General features: G+C 34.4%; 1 protein-coding gene across 1 annotated transcript in view; it reads right to left on the bottom strand.

The window, feature by feature from the left end:
• DCP2 (decapping mRNA 2) overlaps nt 1-18,685 on the bottom strand; it is a 53,337-nt gene that overhangs the window by 8,591 nt on the left and 26,061 nt on the right. The window contains exons 5-8 of the mRNA XM_044662338.1: nt 13,589-13,741; nt 13,087-13,199; nt 12,896-13,003; nt 1,169-1,304 (exon numbers count right to left, since the gene is read on the bottom strand). Of these exons, the coding sequence (XP_044518273.1) occupies nt 1,169-1,304; nt 12,896-13,003; nt 13,087-13,199; nt 13,589-13,741 (510 nt within the window). The remainder of the gene's footprint in view (nt 1-1,168; nt 1,305-12,895; nt 13,004-13,086; nt 13,200-13,588; nt 13,742-18,685) is intronic.

Genomic DNA, 18,685 nt, shown 5'->3' with positions numbered 1-18,685 from the left:
ACTTTAATGGCTTTTTATTACCTCCTGAATGACATCTAAGTTCCTTAACTGGGAATCCAAAGCCCTCCACTATTACCACAATTCCAGTCTCTTCCTTCATAAGCCTTAACTCCCAAATACATCCTAAGTTCTCCTACCAGTCTTTATTGCTGTTGTTGTTTTTACTGGTAATGACCTTATTCTCCACCTTTGCCTCTAGAAAACCTACCAGTCTCTAGCAAGAATCAGTTCAAGTGCCACCTACACCATTTTCCTTAAAGTCCCAAAGTCAAAAATAATTTTCTCCCTCTGCCCTCACAGCACACTCTAGGTACCTTCTTATAGCACTTACCACATTATACCTTAAATTAATTTTTATATATCTTATCTCCCCTATTAAAACTGCAAGTTCCTTGAGGAGAAAATAGTATATATTCAATTTGGATCATCAATGATGTTTTTTTTTTGGTTGTTGTTTTTTTTTAAACCCTTTGTACTTCGGTGTATTGTCTCATAGGTGGAAGATTGGTAAGGGTGGGCAATGGGGGTCAAGTGACTTGCCCAGGGTCACACAGCTGGGAAGTGGCTGAGGCCGGGTTTGAACCTAGGACCTCCTGTCTCTAGGCCTGACTCTCACTCCACTGAACTACCCAGTTGCCCCTATCAGTGATGTTTTGTATATGTGTGTATATGTGTGTGTATTAATACAGTAAACATTTAATGCATGAATTCTAGCTCACTTTATTTAACTCCCTCTCTAATTTCTGATTTTTATTCTTCTTGGAGAAACATGTAATGAAAAGAAGAATGAAAGTGAAATTCCACAGCTGTTTCATATTGGCCAGTGAATCCTTATTGCCCTTCATTTGCAAAAAGTCCCTTCTGGATTATTTTCTGAATAGGCCTTTCTCTAGATAGGTGAATCAAAATCAAATATATATAATTGATATTATTGATATAACTCAAGTATAGATAAGTGATGAAAAAGTTAAGGATCAGGTATCTTCCCTAAAAACATCAGGTCACTAACATTATTATTATATTATAATTATTATTTATTTTTATTAACAAGCCACAACTTCACAAACTATTTCTTTTAAACTCCTTAATTCAAATGAGATTAGGAACCAAACAGTCCTGAAGGTCAAAGATTTAAAGGTCTGAAAACTTTTAAATGCTGCCCATTTACCTTTGTTTTTAAAAGATCAGATATGTCAGAATGATTATTAAATGGCTTCTGTTGCTGTGGTTGCCTGTGTTTTACCCACTGGTCACCTGGAGAACAATCTGGAAACAACTGCTGGTTGTAGCGAAATTTAGATCTACTATACAAACCAAACCAGAAAAAGAAGAAAATCCAGGTTAGGGAACATTGTTTTTAATATAATATAAATCTACCATACACAGAAAATCAGAGGGAAAAAAAAAAAAAACGAAGAAAAAGCAGGTCAGAGAAAACTTATTTTTTAATGATTATGTAAAAATATTAATTCTTCAATTATAATTAGTTAACAATTAATGTTCTGAAAATTAAAAATTAAATTAAAATATGACCCAACTTCAACCTCACAGAAGAAACGCAAAAGGACCCAAGTCCTTTTTTTGGTCCAGGATTTCAATTTTACCAGTTTAGGGCAACTAAAGAAACTTCCTCCATAAATATAAATCATCAATTGTTCTATAACTTATAATCTTAAAGAATTGCCTGAGATGGTAAGTGTCTTGCCCAGGCTCACAAAATCAGTCAAATCAGTTTGAGCCCAGGTCTTTCTGATTCTAAGATGAGCTTTCTATCCACTATACTACACTATCTCTCCAGTAAATAAAATCACTAATAAACATGAAGAGACCCTCTTTATGTGTCTCCAGAAAGAACTTCAATATAGGCTCAGAGTTAAGTATATGACTATTGGTTCATGGGATCATTTTTGCCCTTCTCTAATACTTGGTCCATCACTTCATAGTAAACACTCACTCAAAGCACAATAAAAATCAGGTTTTATCTGGAGAAAAAAACCTGTTATAAAAGTACATAAAGCAAATAATTAAAATTTAAAGATATAACAAGAAACCCAATGAGATAATGGAGAAGGAAAAAGTAGAGGAGATAAATTTACCAGCTTTTAGTTGCAACAAGTGTCAGAACCCACAAAATTACATCAAGAAAGATCTTCCCTTAAGAATATCAATGGACTACTCAATTCCAATGGTCCACAATTATGCTCATTTTGGGGGTAGCTAGGTGTCACAATGGATAAGAGTGTCAGGCTTGGAGTCAGAAAGGCCAAGGTTCAAAACCTGTCTCAGACACTTAATGGCTGTGTAAGCCTGAGTAATCACTCAGCCCTGTTTGGCTCAGTTTCTTCATCTGTAAAATGTGTTGGAGAAGGAAATGGCAAGCTACACTAGTATCTTTGCCAAGAAACCCCATAATGGGGTCACAAAGAGTCTGACATAATTCAAAAGAACTAAACCACAACAAATGCCCAGGTAGGGTATAAAAAAAAAAACCTTCATTTGCAAACTGCGTACCCAAGCTTCCCTTGCCCTACTTTCACCTTTGATATCTAATACTGAGCGTAAGCCAAGGATCTTTCCTAGTAATTTTTTGCTTCACTCTCACTTACCTCATCACCTCATATAGTAATAAAAACATTAATGATGATGATTACAATAATAATAGCAGCTAACATTAGTATTTTTAAGGGTTTCCAAAAAGCAACTAAGTGGTTCAATGAAGAGAGCACTGGGTCTGGAATCAGAAAGATCTAAGTTCAAATCTGGCCTCAGAATGCAATAGCTGTGTAACCCTGGGCAAGTCACTTAACCTATTTGCCTTAATCCACTGGAGAAGGAAATGGCAAACCATTCCAGTATCTTCGCTAAGTAAAACCCAAATGGGATCATGAAAAGTCAGACACACATCAACAACTCAACAACAACAAAGCACTTTACAAATATTTCATTTTAACTTATTTCTGTGTATTGATATGTCTCAACTCTAGTCACAGAGCTATAAATCTAGTTCTAGTCTTTTATCTAATCTGCTTATCAGAAATTTCAAACTGGATATTCGACAGGCAAACATGTCTAAAACCAAATACAACTTTATCTTCTAGTCAGCTGAGTTTGTAGTACTATCCTAAGCTCCCCACTCCCTCATCCCATATCCCCAATCAGTTGCCATATCTTGATAATTCTACCCTCCATCTGAACCCTTCTTCTACTCCATTACCCCAGGTTAGGCCTTCATGACTTGTAATATTTGTCTTCCTGCCTTGTCTCTCTCCATTACAATCTTCCACAGTTCCCCAGAACTGACCATGTAACTACACTGTTGAATAAACTTCAGTGGCTCCCTATCATGTCTAGGACAAAATATAAATTATTCTGTTTAGCATTTCAAGCTTTTCATGATCTAGCCTTTCTCAACCTTTTCAGTCTTATTAGACATCACTCCCCTTAATGCACTCAATAGTCCAGCCAAACTGGCCTTGTATTTTAATGCATGACTATTTCCTGACTGAGCCTTTGTACTGACTCTTCTCAATGCCTGAAATGCATTCCCTCCTCATCTCTGATTCTCAAAATTCTTGGCTTCCTTCAAAGAACTGATTTAACATCACCAGATTCTACAAAAGACTGTGCCAGATCCTAAGATTTCCTAAGAAGCAGTTTAACAAAGTAGATAAAATACTGGACTTGAGAATCACAAAGACCTGAGTCTGAATCTCACTTTAGGTTGAGATTTGTTGCATGACCCTGGGCAAGTCAGTTTCCTGACTTTAGTTTCCTCATTTATAAATAGAAGATAATGATAGCACCTACCTGACAAGGTGATTATGAGAAACATATTGTTCTAGTCAGTCAACAAGTATTGATTAAGCACTATGTTGAGTTTTGGAAATATAAGGAACAATAAATGCTAGTTCCTGCTCTCATGAATGTCATAAGGGAGGAAACAACATGAAAATAACTATAATCTTAGAAAAAAGGGGACTAGGTTAGTAATGAGGAGATGGGGGAGTAGAAATGAAACTAGAAAAGATCTTTATAATTAACCTTATCATTACCCTTTTTGTCAACTCACTTCTCGCAACAATTGTAATTATGATCGCTTTCTGACTGCCTCAGCTATACTTGTATTTAGAAAAATCCAGCCCCTACGAATGCGGTTTTGACCCTTTGGGATCAGCACGACTTCCTTTTTCCATAAAATTCTTCTTAGTGGCTATCACATTCCAACTATTCGACCTAGAAATTGCTCTCCTTCTCCCTCTACCATGACCAATTCAACTCCCTACCCCTTATACCATTTCAACTGAGTCTCAAAGGAAACCTAGGGAAGCTAGAAGTCATAAGGGAGGAGGAGGAACATTCCAGGCAAAGGAAACAGCAAGTGTAAAATGCACAGTGAGGAAATGGAGTATAACGTATGAAGTATAGTAAGTAGGATACTGTATATGAATAAAATCTATAGTGTTGTGCAAACTTTCTAATGCTATATAAAAATGCTACCTATTATCATTGTTGTTGTTCAGTCATTTTAGTTGTGTCCAACTTTTTGTGACTCCTTTTGGGATTTTCTTGGCAAAGATACTAGCATGGTTTGTCATTTCCTTCTCCAGCTCATTTTACAGATGAGAAAACTATGGCAAACAGGGTTAAATGACTTGTCCAGGATTACACAGCTGTTTACAGTGTTTACAGCTGCAATCGTTCTCAGGTCTTCTTGACAAGAACATGGCTAGAATGCCCAAAAAAGGAACCATAACCTTACTATAATTAAGCTTACAAAGGATAAAGAGGATATCAATAAAATAAAGGACGACTTTCAAGCTTTACTGATGGAAAGGTAAGAGATGAACAGAAAATCATGAAAAAGAAATCAAAAAGGACTTAATATGATTAAAGTGTTTCTGTTACTATATGGGAAGTTGATACTTGTAACTCCTAAGAATATTATCATAATTAGGTAAGTTAGAAGGGCACAGATATGAGCTGACTATGATGGAATGATTTAAAAAATAAAATGATAAGAGTGAGAATAAGGGATACACTGGGAGAAAGGAGAGGAAAAACAGATGACATTATCTCATAAAAGCGGAGAGAAAGGAAAAGCTTTTGCATTAGAGGAGAAAATGGGGAGGAGGGGCAACATCTGAACATCTATAGGAACTGGCTAAAGGAAGAAATAACATATATGCTCTGTTGAATATTTTAAACTATTTTACCCTACAGGGAACTAAAAGGGGAAAGGAATAAGAGAAGCTGCAAGGGAGAGAAGAGTGAATGCAGATAGATGGGTAGGCGGATTAAGCATCAGAAACAAAACAGACTTGAAAAGAGAGAAGGAAAACTTTCTAGAAAGGAAAAAAGAAAAAAATACTAGTAGGGGACCTCAACTTTGCCCCCTTAGAGCCAGATAAATCTAATCATAAAATAAGCAAGAATGTTAGGAGATAAGTAGAATTTTAGAAAAGAAAAGAATCATCCAGCAAAATTGAGTATAATTCTTTAGATATTTAATGAAATTGAGGACTTTCAAGCATTCCTGATAAAAAGACAAGAGCTGAAAAAAAAATCTGACTTTCAAATTTCAAGGCTCAAGAGAAACATTAAAAAAGTAAAAAGGAGGGGCAGCTGGGTAGCTCAGTGGAGTGAGAGTCAGGCCTAGAGACAGGAGGTCCTAGGTTCAAACTCGGCCTCAGCCACTTCCCAGCTGTGTGACCCTGGGCAAGTCACTTGACCCCCATTGCCCATCCTTACCAATCTTCCACCTATGAGACAATACACCGAAGTACAAGGGTTTAAAAAAAAAATCTAAAGAAAAAAAAAGTAAAAAGGAAAGAAAAATCATAAAGGACTCAATCAGGTTAAGTTGTTTACATTCCTTATCAGACGACACAACTCTAAAGAACTTTATCATTATAAGGGCAATTAGATGTCGTATACATACAGAAGGCACAGGTGTTAGCTGACAATGATGGGATGATATCAAAAAATAACAAAATTAAGGAATAAGAAAGAGAAGGGAAAAGTAGAAATGGAAAATTAATTCACATTAAAGAGACACAAAAAGACGTTTACCCTGGAGGGGGAGACTGGAGGATGATGAGTAATGTTTGAACCTTCCTCTTACTAGAATCTAGTCAAAGAGGGAATTGCATAAAAATAAGTGGGGTATAGAAATCTGCCTTACTGTACACAGAGGGAGAAGGAGAGAGGAAGAAGAGAAAAGGATTGCTGATAGAAGGGAGGGCATACTAGGAGGCACAATGATAAAAAGCAAAACACTTCTGAAGAGGAACAGGATGAAAGGAGAAGGAGAAAAAGATAAAAAGGGGAGAAAAGAAAGACAAAGGAAAATAAACAGTAATCAAAACTGTGAATGTAAATGGAATGTACACACCCATAAAAAGAAAGCAGATGGCAGAATGGATTAAAAAATAAAATTCTACAATATTTGTTTGCAAGAAACACTTGAAGCACAAAGACACACTCAGATTAAAGGTGAGAGACAATAGCACAAAATATTGTTTGGGCTGAAATTAAAAAAGCAGTGGTAGCAAATAGGCAAAGCAAAAACAAAAATAGAATTAAAAGAGACAAAAAAGGAAATGACATTCTTCTAAAAATACCACAGACAATGAAGCAACATCAATCATAAACACAGATGGAAGACATAAAATGATATAGCATTCAAATGATGGATTTTCTTTAAAAATAAAAGTTAAATGAAATACAGGAGGAAATACACAGTAAAAGATACAAGGGACCTCCCTTTCCTCTCTCAGAACTAGATAAAACTCACACAAAAATAAACAAGAAAGAATATAAGGATGTGAACAGAATGTTAGAGGAGTTAATTATGAAAGACCTCAGGAGAAAACTGAATGGGAATAGAAAGGAACATATCTTTTTTCTCAGCAGAATATGGAACCACACAAAAGCTGACCATGTTGCAGTAGGGCATTAGAAACCTTCCAACCAAATGGAGAAAAGCAGAAATACTAAATTCATCACATTTGGTCCATAATGCAAAAAAAAAAATGCATTCAATAAAAGGTAATATAAATATAGGTTAAAATTAATTTGAAACTAAATAATCCAGTCTTAAAGTGTGAGTCACAGAACAAATCAAAAAAACAATCAATTTTGTTAAGTAGAATAACAATTATGCCAAAATTTATGGGATGAAATAAAAATGCAACTATTTTACTTAAGGTAAAATTTAAATCTCTAAATGCTTATTAGTAAAATAGAAAAAAAGCGAATCAATGAATTGGGCATGCAACTTTAAAAACAGAAAACATTTTTTTAAATCCCCAATTAAATATCAAATGGGAAGTCCTAAAAATCAAAAGAGAATTAAAAGAAAGTCATTGAACTAATAAATAAAAATAGGATCTGATTTTTCTGGGGAAAAAATAGATAAATTAGTATTTTTTTTTAAAAGAGAGGCATATGACCAAAATTAAAAAAAAACAAAAACAAAAACAAAGAGTAAATTCACTGTCACTGTAGATGAAACTGAAGCAAGAGTTATTTTTTCTCAATTACATGTCAATAAATCTAACAATCTAGGTAAGTAAAATGGATAATTTCAAAATTATAAATTTCCCAGATTAACAGAAAGACATACTTAAAACAACTATAGCTTAGAAAAAAATATTTGAAGTATCCATTAATTAGTTTCCTAAGAAAAATATTCCTAGTACCCAGATGAATTCACAAGTAAATTTTATCAAATAATTATAACAATTAATCCCAATATCATATGAAGTGTTTGGAAAAAAATAGGCAAAGAAGGAACCCTTCCAAATTCTTTTTATGACAATAATATGGTGCTAAAACCTCAACCAGGAAAAGCAAAGAAGAAAGAAAGAAAGAAAGAAAGAAAGAAAGAAAGAAAGAAAGAAGGAAGGAAGGAAGGAAGGAAGGAAGGAAGGAAGGAAGGAAGAGGCCAATTTCCCTAATGAATATTTCTGCAAACATTTTGAATTAGATACTAACAAGGAGATTATAACAATATATGACAAGGATCATACATTATGACAAAAGAATTTATACCAGGAATACAAGGTTGATTCAATATTAGGAAGACAAGCAGCACAACTGATTGTATCAATAACAAAGCCAACAGAAATAATATGGATTACCTCAACAAATGTGCTAAGCTTTTGACAAAACACAACATTTGTATTCAAAACACTAGAAATCATTATTTTTCTAAAACCATCAGGAAGCATTATCTATAATAGGAATAAGCTAGAAAACTTCCCAATTAGATCAGGATTCAAAGATGCCCATTATCAGTACTATTATTCTATATTATACTAGAAATGGCAAGAGAAAAGAAAGGAATCGAAGGAATTAAAATAGACAATGAGAAAACTAAACTATCACTCTGCAGATCATATGATAATTCTTAGAGAATCAATTGAAAAAAAACTAGTTCAAATAATTATAAACTTAAACAAAGTGTGGGATATAAAATAAAACCCACATAAATTATCAGCAATATCACCAACAAAATCCAGCAGCAAGAGAAAGTTCATTCAAAATAACTATAGGTAATATAAAATATTTGGGAACCTACCTACCAAGGCACCCAGGAACTATATGAATACAATAAAAAAAACACTTTTCACACATGCAAAAAAAGACAGATCTAAACAACTGTAGAAATAGTAACTGTTCATGGGTAGGCTGAATAAATATAATCGAAAAGACAATTCTACCTAAATTAACTTACTTATTCAGTACCATATGAACTACCAAAAAAAATTATTCTATAGAGCTGTAAAAAAAAATTACAAAATTCATCTAGAAGGACAATAGGTTAAGAATATCAAGACAATTAATGAAAAAAAATGAGGACAGCCTAGCTATATCAAATCTTAAAACTGTAAAAAAGCAGTAATTGTCAAAAAAAAATATGGCACTAGCAAAGAAATAGAATGGTGAATCAATGAAATAGATTAGGTACATAATACAAAGTTATAAATAGCTACTGTAAATGTAGTGTTCATAGTGACAAAGATCATAGCTAATGAGACAAAAACTCACTATTTGGCAAAAATTACTGAAAAAAAACTAGAAAACAGTTTGGCAGCAAGTAGAGATCAACATTTCATACCATATACTAAGATAAGATCAAATGAATAAATTATTTAGGCCTAAAGGATGTTACAATTATCAAATTATGGGACTGTGGAATTGTTTACTTGTCAGATAAGGAAAGAGTTTACAATCAAACAAGAGATAGAGAGCATTACAATAGGTAAGATGGATCATTTTGATTATATTAAATTTAAATGGCTTTGTACAAACTAACAATGCAATTAAGATTTGGAGAAAAATGACAACTGGGAAAAAAATTTACAGAAATTTTCTCTAATAAAAAACCAATTTCTCAAATATATAGAGAACTCAGTCAAATTTGTAAGAAGACAAGTCATTCCCTGATAGATAAATGGTCAAAGGATATGAACAGTCAGTTTTCAGATGAAGAAAGCAAAGCTGTGTGCGGTCATATGAAAAAAATATTGTAAGTCACTATTGACTAGAGAAATGAAAATTAAAATAACTATAAGGTATATAACACTTATCAAACTGGTTAATATGACAGAGAAGGAAAATGACTGGTGTTGAAAGGAAAATTGGAACATTACTACACTGTTGGTGGAGACGTGTTTTTTTTTGATTCAATCATTCTGGAGAACAACTTAGAACTATGCTCAGAGCTATAAAACTGTGTATACCATTTGACCAGCAATAACACTTACTAAATCTATATCTGAAAGAGATAAAAGAAAAGGGAAAAGAACCTATATGTACACAAAAAATTTATAATAACTATTTTTGCAGTGGCAAAAAATTAGAAATTGAAGGAATGCCCATTGACTGGGGAATGGGTGTACAAATTGTGGTATATGATTGTGAAGGAATACTATTGTAGTATAAGAAATGATGATCGGGATGATTTGCAAAAAGTGTTGGAACATTTAAGTGAGCAGAGTAAGAGACAGGTAAGGACAAAATTACAAGAGTGAAGCCTCTCAGAATGTTCAGAATCAGAGATGAGTGACAGACAACAGTTTAAGGGAGCAGAGGACTGTGGGAAATATAGAACCGTAGGGGTCTTCGTGCTAGTATCTCAGAGGCAGAGGGAGGACTCCGAGTACCTCAAGACCCAAAGAAGGCCTAAAAGGAATTTTCCTGGAAACATTTGGATGCCCCAAAACCTGTATTGTTCCTGATTTAACCTGAGACTATCAAGGAAGAGTTCCAGGACACACCAGGACCTCTGAGGGTCAATGTCCACACCTCCCCTCCCCCAGGTCTCAGGCCAACCAAGAGGCACAGGCTGTCTGCCTTACAAACAGAGATCTCTGATTTCGATACTTATCTGAACTAGCTTAGGGATAAGATATAGGGAAGGGAAGGGGAATTCCTGGTCTTACCATTTGGCGTGACCAGTGGAAGAAGGACCAATTGGGATTAGTTTCAGGGACCCCCCCCCATATACCACTGCCCTTCTCCCCTATTTTACAATATTTAGACCACCAACAATAAACCTTGAAAAGCAGTCAGATAAAGAGTTTCTTGAGAAAGGGTTACAGAGGGAACAGAGGGAGTGGGAAAAGCTAGCAGTTTGGGGCTTAGCTCCATCAATCAAGCCCCCCTGCTATGCTGCCTTGACCTGGCAAGGTGGTTTGACTAAAAGGGGGATTTCTTTAGGCTGTTAGACTTGAGGACCCAACATCTTTATCCCCAAGAAGAAGCCCCTATCAGGCTTCGTCACTTGCTCAATCTCTATAGATACACCTTATACAGAGATACCTCACACACTCTCCAGACTCCATCTTCCAAGTCTGTCATCCAAGTAATATTTGGGGGCACCTTTCTAAATATATCCCTATTACAGTTTAAATATATCGTTATTACAGTTTTCCTATATCTTATGTATTTTACTTGACTTTACACATATAACCTATATCAAATTGCTTTCTTTCTCAAGATGGGTAGAGAAAAGAGAAAATTTAGAACTCTAAATTTTTTAATGTAAAAAAAGATTTTTACATGTAATAAGAAATACCTAAAAATACACTGAGGAAGAAAAAGAAAAGTAATAAGAAGAATGCAAAAAAATTGCAAGCATGATCTGTAATCAGGAAAATTAGAAGTCTTCCCAATACAGTCAGCCGTTATTCAAGGAGGTCCATTACCACCACTATTATTCAATATTATACTAAAAATGCTAGTTATAACAATAAGGCAAGAAAAAGAAATTGAAAGAATAAGAATAGGCAATGAGAAAAAAAACTATCACTTTTGGACAAAATGATGCTCTACAAACTTAGAGAACCTTAGAGAATAAACTAAAAAGAACTAGTTGAAACAATTAACAATTTTAGTAAAGTTGAAGGATATAAAATAAACCAATGTAAAGACATTGTCCAACAACTCATCAGGAAAAGGTCAAATGAGAAATTCAAATATAAAATCCTTTGCAGTCAATCTGCCAAAACAAGCCCAGGAACTGTATCAACACAATTACAAAACATTTCACACAAAGACGTCTAAACAACTATGAAATATTAATTGCTCATGGGTAGGCTAAGTCAATATAATAAAAAAGATATCATATCTAAATTAATTTACCTATTTAGTACCATACTAGTCAAAAAATACCAAATAGTTATTTTATATAGTTAGAAAAAAATAACAAAATTCATTGCAAGAAAAAGAATATCAAGGGAATCAATGAAAAAAGGTGAAGGGAAATGGCTTTGCAGTACCATATTTTAAACTATATTACAAAAGCAGAAAATAACTCATTTTAAATAGAATTCTACTCCAATAAAATGAAATAGATGTCTTGTGATGTAATTATGAGATTTTACCTGAACTTTTTAAAAAATCATCCCATCACACTTTTCTTTCTTGAGTCTAAAACTGTAACACTTAATCCTAATACTGTAAATTTAATGAAGTTTAGCTACAGGGTCTCCATTCATTCCATTCTTTATACTTCTAAAAGACATTTTAATGGAAATATTCCTCATCTCACCTTTAACTCAGTATCACTGTCAGAGATAAGTCAAATTTGCACAACCAACACATTTTTGGATTAAAAAATCAAATATAAGTATCTTTAAGTTTTTCCTTTAGAAGAAAAACATCTTTGGCACTCTGAAATTCTTTTGGTTGCCTCCTCTGCAAAATCCAGTCCAATTTATATGAAATTATTTTACCAGAAAGTTAGAATATCTTTCAATTAACTGATGAAAATTAATCAAAAGGAAATATAGACTATGATCAACAAAAATTAATCTAGAGTAAACATAGGCTATGATAAAAAATGTACTAGGTGCTGTTGAGGATAAAAACCACAATCAAAGGATTTCTTATTAAGCAGTTTAGTTTTTAAACAAGGGATTATTGAGATTTATACTAATTAGAATAGGAAAGTAAGCTAAAATTTCACTTGGAGGAATAGTAAAGTCCTAAGTCATATCAAACTTTTACTTAGCCAATACATAATAACTTGGAAAAGAAAAATACAACATTCCTAAATGTTTTTTACTATATGAATCAAGTAGATTTGTATTCCACCTGTTACAACTGATTACCATGCAAACAGAACCTCAGAAATTGAGAAAGAAGATTTTTCAATTCCTAAATGCATCTATTCATCTAAAAGGGATCATCTTCTCAAATTTGCCACACTCAGAACTTGTAGAACATTTACAATTAGTCTTTGTCAAGACTTTAGCAACCTTGTTATAATGTTATAGAAAACTTGAGGAATATTTTTCTAGCCATCAAAGGACAACCTTTAACTGCATACCTCTAAAGAAATTTTAAACTACCAGAAAGCAAGAGTCATATAAATATACTTCTTTACCTCATTTTCTCCACACTAGGTTTGGCTGGCGTCCCGCTAGCTGAAGAAAACCCATTGTCACTGTCTGAGGAATCCCCAAACCTTCGAGAAATCCAGTCCCTTAATGGTCTGTGAAAATAATGGTAGCTATTATCATTCAATTATAAGAATTATAACCTGTAAAGTCTATATTTCAAGTACCAAAAACATACCTGATAAACGGAATGGCCATGAAAAACTTGTTAGGTGCCAAACCAAGTTTTGACTTTGGGGTCATGTCATTTCTATGGCAGGGCAATTTCTCAATTGAGAACCATTCAATATTCTGAAAGCAAGTTAAAAAAATTATATTTCTTAACAAACTGAATAGAACTGAGGCTGAAGTAGCAGTACCAAGCTAGAGTTGGCTAATCTTTACCTAAAAGTAATCCTGTAAAATAAGTATTAAGTGATAATAATACATGTATAACCCAGTGGAAATGCTTGTCAGCTCTGGGAGAGAGAAGGTAAGAGGGGAAGGAGAGAAAATGAAACATGGGGGAAAAAATTTTCCTAATATGCAAATAAATAAATCACATTAAAAGTAATACTGTAGCCTTTGTACTTTTTTTGAACTACTATTTACAAACAGAATGGGCACTGGCATTATATAGTAAACATAGTAAATATATATATATATAGCAAACATAGTAAATGTTTGCATTTGTTACATACCCGAATCTCTCTTCTGGTTTTTGGGTTGAATTTTGTATCCTTTGGAATTCCTGGAATGATGTACAAACGAGCTAGTTGGTCATTGATTCTTAGTTCAATGTAATCATCCTTACAAATGTAATCTCTGATATCAAAACCAGTTTCTTCAAAGACCTAGGAGTTTAAATATTTAGAAATATTTTAATTCAAATATGACATTTTGTAAAAAATCTATTTATTTTATACAAAATAATTATTATAAAATTCCAAGATAATAAAGATAATAAATAAAGATTCCTCTTTTAACAAAGTCTTTTTCAGCTCCTCAAATTTATACAGGGAGTTGTAGATTTATGGTGACTAGATCATAATATATTAAAAAAGCACTTTTTAGTACTGCCCAAATAATCTACAATGAATTCACTAGAGCCTGGCATTTTCCTCAAAATTTGGGCTATGGCTTCTACCTTACATGAACTGCCACAAAAGTCACTATTATGGCTACATATTCACTCTATCCCTTCCATTCTCCACTCTCCTAAGTAAAACTTTCAGTGTGTGGGTTCTAAGCTGAGTTACAACATGCTTTGATAGCAGAAGCACAATTTTTGCTGATTTCAAGTTAAGTCAATAACTAGATGAACATAAAACAAACTGAAATATTAAATAGTAAGCTCTTTATGACCTTGATCCATGAGATAAACAGGTGAGAACATTAATAATTTCCATTTATATAGAACATTAAGATTTGCACAGTGCTTTATATACTATTTCATTTGATCCTTATAATACCCTATGAAGGAGGTACTATATTATCCTCATTTTTAACAGATGAGAAAACTTAGCCTGAGGTAAAGAATGTAATGCAAAAGATGCAAGAGAGGTTTTTGTTCTTGCAGGGGGCCAAATGAAAACTTCTGGCAGTTAGAAGCCTTAGAATTCTGAGAGAAGTCAGTTGGTTCCTGAGCCTTGCAGAAGGACCAACTAGAGCTCTCCTTTGGCTTTCAGTTTTGCCTTTGGCCTGTGCTTTGTCTCTGGACAATCTAAACCTAGCTAATTTCTCTGGACCTCTCCCTGACCTTCTCCATATTATTTCCCTGTTTTCCCTTCCTGTTTTCCTGAGGCTCTGGGAGATAGGGTGGCTTTTGGGTTTATAGTGAATAGACTTTGTGGGTTTAGTTTTCCCCAATAGGCAAATAGGACATCCTTGAATTCAAACTATCCCTTTTCCCTCTACTTTAAGAGCAGCCAAATCTTCCCTGGCTGAGAGAAGCAGGTTCTTCTCTCAGTCTAATCCATTCCTGTGACCCTTCTCCATCTTGAGTTTCTCCCTAGTGGCTATCAGAAACCCCAAACCCTTCTCTCCTTCCTCACCAAACCTTAACATTAATAAATCTCTTTGTTACCTAAGCAAACCCTCTGGAGAACCATTGTGTTGAAGAACTAGGCAATGGTTGAAGGGGGAGGATTTATTCTCTTTATTTCCTGAGGGAAACTGGAGGCATCCATCTTGGGAGGAAGTAATAGCCCAACGCTTCCTCCAGAATCCCTTCAGTTTCACTGAACTTGAGACTTGAGAAACTGACAAGAAAGCCCTCAAGTCAGATTTCAATCATTTCTGACTGGCCTTATTCCCCTTATTCCTTGTGTCTGTAGAAGTATCTTTCCTGCCTGGAAGGGTTCAGCCTATTACCCCCAGTATCCTCTGTCTCTAGCTTGGGAGTCTAGTCTGTGTTAGCTGCCTCACCTGAACACCTCACTCTGTACCCTTACCATCCTAATTCTGCCTTGTCCATTCCTCCCTAAACTCAGGCTTCCCTTTCATTCCTCTCCTACTACCTCAATCACCTTTTACCCATCCATCACTCAGCAAGGGAAGGAGAGCACCCCCAACCTTAGTGCTCTTTTATCCATCACAAGAAGAAGTGATAGGAGAAGCACATGCATTTGTTATGTATAAGTATTATTGCTAGAAATGGCTAGGGAAAGCAAAACATTTTATAAACAAACACAATCTAATCTGTTTTATGGCCAGTGTCCTTCTGTATTTAAGTCTGATACTAAGATGGGATACTTTATCCTCTCCAATGTCTAAGTACTAATGAATAAATCTGCACAATTACATTTAATTGTTCATATTTATTTCGTGTGTAGTATCTATTTTGGTTATGCTATTAAGATGTAGATTTTTTGATTTTTAAAAATTAAACGTTTTATTGAAGGCTTAATGTTCAACTACCTAAATTTGTATTAGAACTACATAATTTCAATGAATAAGATACCATGATTTTTTTCATGTCTATAAAAACCAGAACACTGGCCCTTGCTCCCCACCCAGAAAGGCCATGGTTTCCTCTTTATTCATAACTCCTATAGATTTAGACTAAATGTTTGTGATACTAAAAAAGTTGGTAAAATTGTACAACATATTAAAATAAAGTATAGATACTATTCAAAAATGATCATTTCTGAAATATGCCTTAAAAATAAGTTTTATTCCTACTTCTGAGACTCACGAAATGGAGTAAATCATAAATATTTGTTGAAATGCAAAATTTTTAAAGTTAAATATAATCCTCCTAATCATATTTTTAAGGGCTACCACTTTAGAAAGAGTCACATATACTAAAATCAAATTTCAGACAAGTATAATGTGAAGTGATAAAACGTAATCATAGGTTTTTAATGTTAAGAGAATTATAAAAATATATTAATCTTGTACTATTACACTCACTTTACTTAAGGTACTTACCAGCAGATAGTTTTAACTGATCACTAATTTCTGCAAAATCCTAGAGGAAAAATTTAATATCTATTCTTGCACTTACCAAATCATTTTCTGAATTACAAATTTCTTGGAGCATATAAAATCCAATAAAGATCATAGTATAAATGGATTCTTTGCCTATTATATATGTGCTACAAACCTACAAATTAAAGTTATCTCAGACCAAATCCTATCAAACTAACTTTTAAAAGGACTTTTTTTAAGCTGGCATTATCATCAATAAGCATGAAGACTTTTTCAATATGTACAAAATCAAATGTTGTGCTTCTTTATGTCACTCTGTCTTTATGACTTAAATCAGTGGTTCCCAAACTTTTTTGGCCTACCACCCCCTTTCCAGAAAAAATATTACTTAGCCCCCTGGAAATTAATTTTTTTTAATTTTGATAGCAATTAATAGGAAAGATAAATGCACCTGTGGCCATCACCACCCCCCTGGATCGCTGCAGCACCCACCAGGGAGTGGTAGCGCCCACTTTGGGAATCACTGATTTAAATGCAGATGAAAGAGAAGGTAAATGGGCCAATCTGATCTCTACAAAATTACCCTCAAAAAAAACTATGATATAATGCCCCAGAACAAATTCTAAAGCAGCATAATCCATAAAAAGTTGGGGTGAAGTAATTTTTCAGCCCAAAACAACTTAGAAGGCAAGCGCATGCACCAAGACAGAGGTGGAACACAAAACAGCACACCAGGACAGGCTGCACCATGGAAACGGGACCTGGAGGCAGCTGAAGGAGCAGCAAAGGCTTCTGGACCTCTCAGCCATAGGGAGTAAAGGAGGTTCAGAAGGAGATTGTATGTGTCCTTTTGCTGGCTCTTGGTAGAAGGCTCTCATCTCACTGCCATAAGCTCTCAATCACTCACCATCCAGGTGACAGTCCTGAGGCAAGTTTGTAGGATGGGGAAGAGGAATAGCACAAACTAGCACTTTAGGCCACAGGGGAGCAGGGTTCTTTGGTCACAGTTACAAGGGGGAAATTCTTTTCTAATGAGGCCAAACCACCCCTACCTTTTCTTCCCATGGGAAATGTCTTAAAACACAAAGATATAATCTTAACTCCCTGGTCTAAATGTTTCAGCCTGAAAGATATTGGACATGTCTAAATTCTGTCTAAATCTAAATCAACTTAGAAATTACAAACTTGAGGAATGCTCCCATGGGTTTGAGAGTACTGGGAAACTTAAGGAGGGGAAGACAAGATAAAGAAAACATAACAAACACAGACGTATTACACACAGGTGGTGGGCGATAAGAAGAGGAGCATTGTGTTAAATTCCTATAAATTCTGGATTCATGTGAATATCTTTGGACACTTGCTTTCAGTAGACCACTCAGAGCAATTGTTCCCTGTCCCCTCCCCTTCCTGATAAAGGCTGTATTTTCTCTGCAAGCATCTATCTAAGCTTCCTGTCTGCTCATTAAAGTGATTTCTGGGGATGCAATTCTCCCCAAAAATTCCACTCCACACAATACCACCTTGGAAGAACTGAAAGCAGATAGCTCTCCAGAGCTAACTCTAAATGCATGCACACAAAGAACCTGAAGCTTGGAACAGTGCTCCCTTCACCACAGTTACAGAGCCCAACTTTAACAGGTTTTTCCATTGAAAGAAAAGGGCTGGAAAATAAGCAAATGAGGGGAAAAAAGAAACTCAACAACACAAAGACAAACTCAAAAGAATACAATAGAGTCAATACTTCTGTGTCCAAAGCCTCCAAGAAAAATATTAATTGCTCTCAAGCGCAAAAAAGAATTAATGGAGGAACTCAAAAAAGATTTTAAAAACCAAATTAGAGACAGAAGAAAAACTGGGAAAAGAGAGATATACAGGAAAATCATGAAAAAAGAGTCAATAGTAAAGGAGTAAAGGAGGCACATCTAAAAAAATACTGAAGAAATTAATACCTTAAAAAACAGAATAGGATGGAGCCAAGATTACAGAGAAAGTACAAGGACTCATCTTATTTTTACCAAATTACCCTTGAAAAAGCTATGATATAATGCCTCAAAACAAATCCTGGAGCAGCATAAACCAGAAAAAGACATGGTGAAGTTATTTTTCAGGCCAAAACAACTTAGAAGACAAGTATGAGTGATCTAGTGCACTGGAACTGAAATGCTATGGTTATATTGTGTTGGCCAATTATTATTATATTTGAATTTTCCAACTGAAATACTATTGCATTAATAGAGGTAATAAAATTCTAGTACATTATAACTAATCAAATAAAAATGATCAAAAATCCAAATTAAGAAAAATTCTTACCACAAGAGAAAGGCAAAGGGATAAAAGAACAGATAAAAGAAAGGAACTTAAAAGGC

The sequence above is a fragment of the Gracilinanus agilis genome, chromosome 1 (assembly GCF_016433145.1).
Source record: "Gracilinanus agilis isolate LMUSP501 chromosome 1, AgileGrace, whole genome shotgun sequence".
NCBI classification, from domain to species: Eukaryota; Metazoa; Chordata; class Mammalia; order Didelphimorphia; family Didelphidae; genus Gracilinanus; species Gracilinanus agilis.
The sequence above is the reverse complement of the archived record's forward strand: the minus strand, read 5'-3'. Positions and strand labels throughout refer to the sequence as shown.